General features: G+C 44.0%; 1 protein-coding gene across 3 annotated transcripts; it reads right to left on the bottom strand.

Moving 5' to 3' along the window:
* Positions 1-252: 252 nt before the first annotated feature.
* Positions 253-8,377, bottom strand: LOC119904975 (protein-serine O-palmitoleoyltransferase porcupine-like). 3 transcript variants are annotated; one of them, XR_005444765.1, is made up of 13 exons: positions 8,055-8,377; positions 7,589-7,725; positions 7,282-7,474; positions 7,087-7,130; positions 5,766-5,947; positions 5,563-5,693; positions 5,032-5,157; positions 4,855-4,955; positions 3,812-3,888; positions 3,073-3,136; positions 1,034-1,139; positions 756-866; positions 253-668 (listed from the first exon to the last, which is right to left on the bottom strand). XR_005444765.1 is itself a non-coding variant. In XM_038721620.1 (13 exons), exons 2-13 carry the CDS (start codon positions 7,722-7,724, stop codon positions 567-569), a joined length of 1,353 nt encoding a protein of 450 aa, XP_038577548.1. In that variant the 5' UTR covers position 7,725; positions 8,055-8,376; the 3' UTR covers positions 253-566. The 3 variants fall into 3 exon arrangements, 2 of the variants coding, with proteins under 2 accessions (XP_038577548.1, XP_038577549.1); XM_038721620.1 differs by having other exon boundaries at positions 1,054-1,139; positions 8,055-8,376; XM_038721621.1 differs by having other exon boundaries at positions 1,054-1,139; positions 8,197-8,376.
* Between the last annotated feature and the right edge of the window lie 1,960 nt (positions 8,378-10,337).

Raw genomic sequence — 10,337 nt, 5'->3', positions numbered from 1 at the left:
GAACAACATACAAACATCAACAAAGCATCAATACAGCAAGAGATCATAGCGCCACCTACTGGCAACAGGAAGTGAGCCCTTTCTGTGCCAAAAATCTTTTGATGTACACATTTTCACAGCACGGTCCACACTTCATGTACTGATACATAACATTTAATTAGCAGTTTTCTAGCGATAATTCCATAATGATCACTGCCTCCCTCTCTGCAGCCTCGTCACGCTGTCAGCCTCCTAATGATCACAGACAGCAGCTCGGTGACATAGAAACATTTAATAGGAAAAGTAAAAAAGAGGGAACACCTGAACCATCACAGTAAAAACTCTCATCACATACTGAAACGTTTCCAGACTTTAACACCAAAAGAACCAGTTCTGACCAAAGTGAATAAGTGAACAAGATGTTAGTGTGCTGGGAGCTCTGACGTTTTGTTCTCAGTCCAGTCAGACTCAAACCTTCCAGAAGAATCAGAGACCGTCTGCCATCAGGTCTGTCATCTCTATCTTCACACCTAGCTCTTCCCCCCTCACGCTGCACCTCCAGGTTTCTGCCGTCTGCTCCGGAGGCGTCACTGAATCAGCCGGTAGAAGACCCAGCTGGCAAACACGATCCAGTGGCTGGCCCAGTTCAGTTCAGACCACCTCTGGATGGTGTGGACGGCTGAGTAACCCTGTAGACCAGAACACATGCAGAGAGAAGAAGTCAGTCTGTGCAGGTCTATGCAGGACTGGGCCATGTAGACTCAGGGCGCTCTTACCTCTTCTACTTCCTGTTCATCGACCCCAGGATCAAACATAGAGCCCAGGTAGGTGAGGTGGAAAATGGCCAGGAAGCTGAAGACCAGGTTCAGCAACATTACCCAGTATTTCTGCAGACCAGGACAGAAGGACAGACGGCGACCCCTTCATTAAGAAGCTTTAGCCTGGACCTCGTTCTGTTTCTGTCTCCGAGACAGAAGGACAGACATCTCTGTGCAGACTACATCATGAGGGTCGAGGAAATAACTCCTCCCTCCTGACACTCCTGTATGAGTACCTCGATGTGTAGAGCTGTACCTTCTTGTGCTGATGGCTGCAGTCTGAGCTGCAGGGTCTGGACAGGATGCAGGCACTGAAGATGGATGCGAGCTTCTTTCTCAGAACTGAGGACGAGCAAACAGCAGCAGGGACCATTAATTAACACAGTCCATGATCACCGATTCACAGCGGCACAAAGCAGGTTTGGGTCGGTTTCTGGTTTTGCCAGTTCGGTCCAGTGTACAAGCTTAAACGGTTTGATTTTATAAAGCCAGCTGATTTGTCATTATAAGATGTTGTTCTCAGCAGCGTTGAGCCTTCAATGACGTCCAGCCCACGGGACAAGAACTCAAACACAACAGAGAAGCCGGACTCCCTCACAGATGCTTAAAGCTAGAAACCAGCATGTTCTGAAGACAGCAACACTTAAACTACTCAGTCCGGCACTAGTCATGATGGGAAATGTTGGCTGTTGCTGACACTCTCAGCACTCTTTCTTGACCCCACGTCAATCAGGTTACATAAACTGCCTTCTTCCACATGAAGAACATGGCTGCCCTCCAGCCCTCGCTGTCCTTTACTGCTGCAGAAACTCACCCACGCCCTCATCTCTTCCAGACTACTGCAGCAGCGTCCTCTATTGTTCACAGACCAAAAATAAACTTCAGTCCATCCAGAACTCTGCTGCCAGCATGCTCACCTCCCCCTGTCTCAGAGCCCACCCCAGTCCTTCACAACCTCCAGAGGCTTCTTGTTAAATTCAGAATCCACTTTAAACTCCCTGCCTCTCCTCGCCACACCTACCACTACACGTCGCCTTTTCCTGTTCCCATTTTCCCAGGCAACCTTCTTCCCTTCTTTTCTTTTCAATTACTTTCAATCTGTAAAGCGTCTAGCGCTATTTACAGTCCCCTCCAAAAGTATTGGAATGGTAAGGCAAATGGTAAGACATTTGGGTTTAAGATCAAAGATGAGACAAGAATTCAGAATTTCAGCTCTCATTTCCTGGTATTCACATCTAGATGTGTTAAACAACTCAGGACAAACCACCCTTTGTTTGAACCCACCCATTTTTCAAGTGAGCGAAACTATTGGAACATGTGACTGACAGATGTTTCTTGTTGCCCAGGTGTTGCCTTTTAGGTTGATTGTCCAAACATTAACTAGCTCAGAGCAGAAATATAGAGGCCACACCACAAGATGCAAACCACTCATCAGCAGCAAGAATCGGAAGGCCAGATTGAAATTTGCAAAGAAGTACAGAGATGAGCCGCAAAAGTTCTGGAACAGAATCCTATGGACTGATGAGACCAAGATTAATTAAGGACTTCATCAGGGGGAAAAGTGGAAGGTTTTAGACTGGCCAAGTCAATCAGCTGACCTTAACCCAACAGAGCTGCATTTCACCTCCTTAAGAGGAGAATGAAGGGAGAAACACCCCAAAACAAACAAGAAGTGAAAGAAGCTGCAGTAAAAGCCTGGAACAGCATCACAAATGAAGAATGCAACAGTTTGGTGATGTCGATGGGTCTCAGGCTTGAGGCAGTTATTGCAAGCAAGGGTTCTGCCACCAAATATTAAATGTTATTTACTTTTAGATTATTTGTTCCATTACTTTTGCTCACTTGAAAAATGGGTGAGTTCAAACAAAGGGTGGTTTGTCCTGAGTTGTTTAATACATCTAGATGTGAATACCAGGAAATAAAAGCTGGCATTCTGAACTCTTGTCTCATCTTTTGATCTTAAACCCAAATGTCTTCAGTGAACAACAAAAACAAAGGAATTTGCCTTACCGTTCCAATACTTTTGGAGGGGACTGTAAATCTAATCTATTATTATCATCAGCAGCACTGTCTGCAGCAGAGGTGGCATGGAGCTAAGCTGCTAACTAATCTGTGAAATGATGCTGGAAAGTTAAAGACACCTAGTAGTAAAGTTCTGTATTACCGGTCCGGTCTTGGGCTTAACATTGAACCGGTTTGAAAAGGTTTACACTGGACCAGCCCTGGGAAAAAGTACACAAATACTCGTGTGTACAAGCAGAACTGTTCTTCATACCATGCTCAACGTATGTGATGAAGCCCAGTGAGAGCAGAACCGCTCCCAGGTGAAAGCTCAGACCCTGAAGAAGACAACCAACACGTTAAGAGACAGTCAGCCAATCAGCATCCTCTCTCTCGCTCTGTGAAACATAAGCAGGTTATCAGACCGAATCAGTGTGTTGATCTCTTTCCTCCTCCTGGTGTTTACTCTGTGTCTGCTTCTCTTTTCAACTTCTCTTTCTTCAGCCACTGATTCGACTACTACTGAATGGACACTCTGCAGTCAATCAGAGTCGAGTATTCACCCAGACTGCAGTGTGACTATATGAACTTTCTGCTTCATGTTTTTACAGCAGCAGAAAAGGAAAAGCAGAAACTACGTGTCTGTAACTTGATTCCAGCTGTCGTTGACTATGAAACGAGTTAGCTTAGCCCTGATCACGCCAAACTCTATTCAGAAAACAAGCATTTTAAAAGATGTTTGCTGGTTGTCTTGCTGACACACCTGACAAATCATGAAGACATATTTTTAACACATCAGCATCATGATGTCATCATTTCAGCATCAGTTTGATCCGTTTATTCCAAATAAATCACAGCAAAATGTTTATGTTCGGTTCATACCGCTGCAGGAAACCAGATTAAGGGCCAATATTTGCAGGTTGCGTCTCTCACATGACGTCAGTGTAGTAATTCATGATATATATTATATGCAGTACTACATGCTCTGTACTACCCACAGTGTGTGTACTCACGTGCAGTAATGCGCTGGCTGTGTACGTCACCAGGATGGCTGGAAAAGTCCCCAGTTTCATGGCATTTCTAAAGACGTCTGAAGGACATGGAGGACGGAGCTCAGTAACCATGGCAACACAGAAATACAGGTTTACTGTAAAACTGATGAATGAGGTGAACGACCTAGAACCAGTCAGAACTATCGATTATGTTCTCGATTATTGATTCAGTCAAAAAAGTCAAATAACAAATAGTGAAAAGGGCCTTTCATCGTGTCTTCGATGTGTTCAGTATAAAAAGATATTAACTTTGGCTGGAAGCTGGAAGCAGCTGAGGCTTCAAGAGCCTGAGACTACTGACTGATCGATTGATCTTCCTATCACTTCCTGCAGGTTTTCTGGCTCTGGAGCTGTGGAGTCTGGATCTGTGGCTGCGGGTCACCTGCTGCCCCCGTGTTCCTGCTCGACACCCTCTGCTGCAACGACTATTGTTGCTAGTCTTATTGTTATTATTGTTATTATAATCATTAACATTACGATGGTTACCATTAACACTATTATAAATATCTGTACCATTTTTCATTTAGTCTATAGCAACATCACCTTTACTGTCTGTACCTCTGTGTGGATATTGTGTAGGCTGCCTCCCTCCCCTCTCTCTCTCCTCCTTACATCCCTCTCTCTCTCTCTCTTTCTCTCTCTCTCTCTCTCTCGCTCTCTCTCCCCTTCACCCCAACCGGTCGAGGCAGATGGCCGCCCACCCTGAGCCATGGTTCTGCTCGAGGTTTCTGCCTCTTAAAAGGAAGTTTTTCCTTGCCTCTGTCTCCTAGTGCTGCTCTTGGTGGGAACTGTTGGGCTTCTGTAAATATCATCACAGAGTACGGTCTAGACCTGCTCTTTTATGAAAAGCGCTGTGAGATAACTGTTGTTGTGATTTGGCGCTATATAAATAAAATTGAATTGAATTGAATTGAATTGAATTGATCTTTTGCTGATGGACAAAGCGTCCCCGGCAGCAGGTTGATCTGTGCTGGAGCGAGGACCAGACAGACAGGAGGACTTACAGGTCTTCAGCCATCGGGACATGGGGATGTTCCAGGACGTCACCACCAGAACCATGGAGCGAGGACACTCCACACTGAGAGGCTTCACCACACTCAGGTCCCTGAGGGCCAAGGGACAGGGATCAGGACAGGGGACAGAACATACAGACACAGGATGTCCTGTGTGGTCAGACTCACCACCTGACGTGGTCCTTGTCCTCGGAGCAGCCGGCTCCAGCCAGCATGCTGCTTCCTTCACTAAGGTGACCCACAAAGTAGTTACTGAAGTGGAAGGAGGCTGCGTTCTCATAGGCCTGCAGCCACCTGGGAACCACACACACACTTTAACACCTTCATCACGTCCACCTGAACCTGTCCTAAAGAAACCTATAACCTCCTAAACCAAAGTGTTAAAGGGAAACACAGGAAGTCCACATGGGGACTTCAGTCTGCTGATCACGTGACACAAGGGCCCGGTGCTTCTGCAGGTTTCACACCGTTCATGTCAGACAGCTGTTAGTGTTTTTGTTGAGTTTAGAAGCACAGCAGCACCTGAACGCCCCTCCAGGTTGAGAACCACTGATCTAAAGCCAACTGGTGCAGGTTTATTCTGCTGCGTCAGCTGCTGAGCACATGTCATAGCCTCATGGCGAAGTTAACACAGACCTGAAACCTCCCTGAACCACCTGCAGCAGGAAGTTTGGGCCCCGGGCCCTGAGGGAGCCCTACCTCTGAGTGACGGTGTTTCCCTGGATGGGGATGAACAGCGTGAAGAGGTACGGGGCAATGCAGGTGGAGACCAGCAAGCAGACCTGGCTCTTCAGGAGGCAGAGGGAGGAGCTCCTCAGCCACGCCCAGCTCTGAGGAACAAACCGCCATGTCACCACCACAGAGCTGGACACCAAGACCAGCAGGAAACACCAGATACTCACCAGCTTCCTGCCTTCAACGGCGCTCTGATACGTGGAGAAGCTGATCCAGGGGCCAAAGACCACGGTGCCCACAAAGAGGACGTACCCCAGGAACTCAGCCAAGGAGGGCAGGTGGGCCACGGCTCCTCTGTCCAGGTCAAACCCCAGAGAGATGGCCTTCATGGCCACCACCATCTGAGAGCCTGACACACACACACACACACACACACAAACCATCATCTTCATCACTGAGTACCTGTACATAATAATAGTGTATAAAATACTCCTTTGTTCCAGCAGCCTTTGGTTCACCTCACTGCTCTTTCTGTCTACTGTTGTTTTGTAGTTTGTGTTCTTGTTGTCCTGTTTGTTTATTCTGTGTGGGAACACTGAGAGTAAAGTCAAACCTGAGTTACGTCCCTCAGATGTGAACACAAACTTGCTGATTAAAGGGACCTGGATCACAAGTGTTCATTCTGATGTTTGGTTCAGGTGAAACAACATCAGCTTTATTACATGTATTTATTTTTATTAAAGGGGAACTTTCCTCATTCCTTCCTTTCTGATTCCGATTCCGATTCCTTTAATGTCTTCTGTGTTTTTTTGAGTCTGAGAAAACTAATCTCAGATTGAACAGATATGTTTACAGAAAGTAAAGTATCAAATCTTTATTTAGTTTAAAGGCTGACTTTTGGCTCCTGAGTGAAAGTTGAAGAAACCTGGTGGTTATTTGTGGTTAAAACTCTTCTTTCTGGTCAACCCTTGAAGCCAAACAGTGGATCACTTCACAAATCTGAGGCAGAATGTTCAAAACATGATAAAATCTTTGTCAACAAATATGCTCAAGTAAAATCTTTTTTCACTCCTTTTCCTCGACAAAATAAAGATCTTAATAAAAGGTCCTTATTCATGTACGATTCAAGTGAATAAAATGAGACATTTATTGAATATTTATTAAACATTTATTATACTGTTACTAAATAATATTATATTGCGATAATTATTGTTATGGTTTTATTGTCCAGCCCTAGTACAGCGGCTCACATGCTGTTGTTGAATCTTCCTGACCCTAAACCTTGTCCCTTTTGTATGAGCCTTGTTGCTGTCATTATTTTATCACTTTTTGTTATCATTTGTTTCAGCTCAGAACACTGAGAATGTTTTAGAGAAGCTTTGTGAAATATAATTAAATGCACAGTTGTGGAAACCGTCTAACATGCTCTCCACACCCCATGCTGTGAACTGTCCCCACTTCATTTTCACCATCGAACAGAGAAGCTGAGTCTCTCAGAACAACAACACTCTCAGAACCTCCTCTTCAGACCAGCGGCGCAGTTTTCACCTCTGATTCTGTTCCAGGTCGCCGTGTCGATTAGATGCAGCTCTCTGAAAGAAACATGAGAAAACAAGAATTCACTTAGCAAATTAATTAATTTACACTGAATGACAAGGACGGTCTGACTCCAACACAAACAAACAAACAAACAAACACGTCCCTGTGTGGTGCCACCACACCAACAGGAACCAGTTTCCTCACCCGGTGAGGAGGTAGACGAGGATGACCATGGAGAGGAAGAGGCCCCTGCTGCTGAAGTGTCGGCCTAGCAGCAGGACAAGGTAACAGAGCGCGCTCAGTAGCAGCACCCACAGCATGTGCAGCTCGAAGAACAGGAAGAGGGCGTACGTCCCCGCCAGCAGCGACACCACATGCTTCAGCGTGTACACGCCCTCTGAAACAGCAAGACATCGATCAATCATAGGGCTCCTGGTTTCTGATCAGGTGTGATCAGAAACCAGGAGCCCTAACCAGGAACCCTTGTTCCACCTCCTGCTGATCGGCTCACCCAGCCTGAAGCAGAGTCTGCAGACCAGGCAGAGCAGCAGCAGCTTCCAGACCTGCTGCAGGCCCTGCTGGACCGTGCTGAGCCCACAGGTCTCTGCCAGCTGCTGCAGGACCAGGAGCTGGAGGGCCACATCCATCCTGCAGATGCGCACACACACATTACAACTTTAATCAATGAGATTATGATCATCTTCTCCAGAACTACAGCGAAATCGAGCTTTATGGGATTAATGTGATCAAGTTCAATAAAACAGATCTTCAGATCAGGACTGCAGCTAACAATCACTTTCATTATTGATTAATGTGATGAGATTAACGTTAGCTTTATTTATACAGGTCAAAAAATTTACTTTATTTACCTAAAGCCCTAAAAACATGATCAATAAGGTGTAAACACATGCCGATCACAGGTGACTCCCAAACATGTAAAGACCTGCTGATATCAGCTATTGATGAGCAGAACAAACCTTCAGCCAGGTGTTCCTAATAATCTGGACAAATCGACACCGTCTCAGTCACTGAGCAAACTTTAACTCAGCTACCACGTAACGTCACGTCAAGCCTGCTGACGTCACCGTGTTAACCAGTCGTGTTGAGCGTGAAGTTCACCTGCTGTAAGCGTCAGCTAGCTGTGAAGCTAACCCTGTGAAGAGGAGCAGGTCCGGACCGGATCAGAACCTCAGAACCACCAACAGAACCTGGCTGCAGGATACCAACAATTACCGCTCCTCCTTCTTCTTCTGCGCTTTCTGCTCCCCTCTTTTTCTTTTTCTTCTTCTTCTTCTTCACCGAGTTTATTGTTACCGCCACCAACTGGACGGAAGTATTCAGCAGCACCGGAAGCTGCACGACGCTGAAGTTAGCTTCCGATTCGGCAGTTTAGGGGAAAGTTAAGTGAAAGTTAATAGAGGCTAAAGTTTCAATCAAACATAGTTGGGTAGTTGACAAATAGGCAGTAAAAAACTTTACAAAAATACTTTCTTGTAAAACACCATTTTTAAAGAAAAAACATATATTTCTGTTGTGTAAAATCTGATTTTTAAGAAAATATAAGGGGTCACTAATTTAGTTCATTCTTTCCCTGTTTGTTTTTTTTTTTAACATTTTAGCTGAACTGCACTGTAAATGTGTCCTATGGTGTGACATAACAAAATTAAGAAAAAAAAATCTTATACAAATATATACAAACAAACATGAAAGAGATTTATCTTAATTGTAAGACACTTTTTTCATATACTGTTATATATAAATAAAATAAAAAAATAAAAGTGAGTTAGACTTTGATGTCATCTTTTCAAAACTGTTGAAAGTAAAAAAAAAATACAAATTTATGATGCATAATGACTCTCCCCTAATGAAGTACTGAACTGTTTTTATTAAAGATAATTTGAGATAAACGCACATTTTTGGCTCTTTTATGTATTTATGTCAATAATGGTAGTTATTGCATTGTCCTCTTGGTGTGACAGTCACAGGTGTCGCACCAAAAGATGTTTCAGCCTTTTTGTGCCAGTTAATAACCATGCTATACCTGGCTAACCTGCCATTAGCAGTTAGCAGCACACATTACCTATATTTTCTATAATTATGTACTTTAACATACAGTTTGAATTTAAATATATAATTTAGGCCTGTCATACCAAAGGACAAAAAATTTTAACACTTTTATAGTGGTTCGGAAAAAGCTAAATATTTGAACAAATCTGAGACACAAACTTAGCATGGTCACATCATGGGCTTCACATGGGGCTTCAGTACCATTAACTTTAATGGGGTCTTTCAACTAAATAAGGTTTTCTATTGTATTCCTCACTTAATTATTTGTTGGCTGGGAACTGGAGGGTTTCTGGTTCAAATCCAGCTCATAACAGAGTTGCGGAGTGCGGACTGGTAGCTGGAGAGGTGCCAGTTCACTTCCTGGGCACTGCTGAAGGAGGCCTTGAGCAAGCTCCTGAACCCCCAACTGCTCGGGGCGCCGCACTGAGTGGCAGTCCCCTCATTCTGACATCTCTCCGTGGGTTGCTATGGGTCCTGTTTGTGCATGTGTGTGTATTTCCGACCTGTGTGTAAAAATACTAACACAATAACAGAGTGAAAACATTGAGTTTCCCCTCACGGGATTAAATAAAGAATTTCTTCTAATAACGCTGTTTTTACAACAACAGGTCCTTGTAAAACAAATAAAGGTTTAACCATTTACTGCACTTCAAATCATGACAAAATAATTTTTATAAATTTTAATCTTCTGTGACAGTGAAATTGCCTTGTCACTTCAACAACCCAGTTTCAGATTTGTGAAACCTTTATTCTAGGAAGGATTTCACTGCTTTTCTCACATGTAGACCACATTAGTGCAGGTCCAGATCCAATACCACTATACCTAGAGCTCTCAAATTTGAACCAGATTATTCCTCAGAGGTTTAAGGTTTCAATCAAACATAGTTTCAGATTTGTGAAAATTAGAGATTCCGACTGTACACTGAGCTAAGCTAATGAAGCTAAGCTAGCGAAGCTAAGCTACAGCGAGTGAATCAGAATCTGAATCAGATTTATTGCCAGGTACATTTTCACATACAAGGAATCTGCCTTGGTATATTTGGTGCTTAACACAAGAACATCAATATAGAAAAACTAAAAAAGGTACAACTACATTTATTCATTTCAGTTGACGCTTTTATCCAAAGCGACTTACAATTGCTATACATGGCAGAGCAACTAGGGGTTAAGTGTCTTGTTCAGGGACACAATGG

Source organism: Micropterus salmoides, unplaced genomic scaffold (genome assembly GCF_014851395.1).
Source record: "Micropterus salmoides isolate LMB-PRFRI ecotype aquatic unplaced genomic scaffold, ASM1485139v1 Ms_hic_scaffold_16, whole genome shotgun sequence".
NCBI classification, from domain to species: Eukaryota; Metazoa; Chordata; class Actinopteri; order Centrarchiformes; family Centrarchidae; genus Micropterus; species Micropterus salmoides.
The sequence above is the reverse complement of the archived record's forward strand: the minus strand, read 5'-3'. Positions and strand labels throughout refer to the sequence as shown.

Bases quoted from the DNA above. Each gene is read 5' to 3' on its own strand.
- LOC119904975 (XM_038721620.1), bottom strand. From the start codon at position 7,724: ATGGATGTGGCCCTCCAGCTCCTGGTCCTGCAGCAGCTGGCAGAGACC. The intron at 5,694-5,765 runs GTGAGTATCTGG...TTTGTTCCTCAG, and splicing joins CCGTTGAAGGCAGGAAGCTG to AGCTGGGCGTGGCTGAGGAG. The intron at 3,889-4,854 runs GTAAGTCCTCCT...CATGTCCTTCAG, and splicing joins GTCCCGATGGCTGAAGACCT to ACGTCTTTAGAAATGCCATG.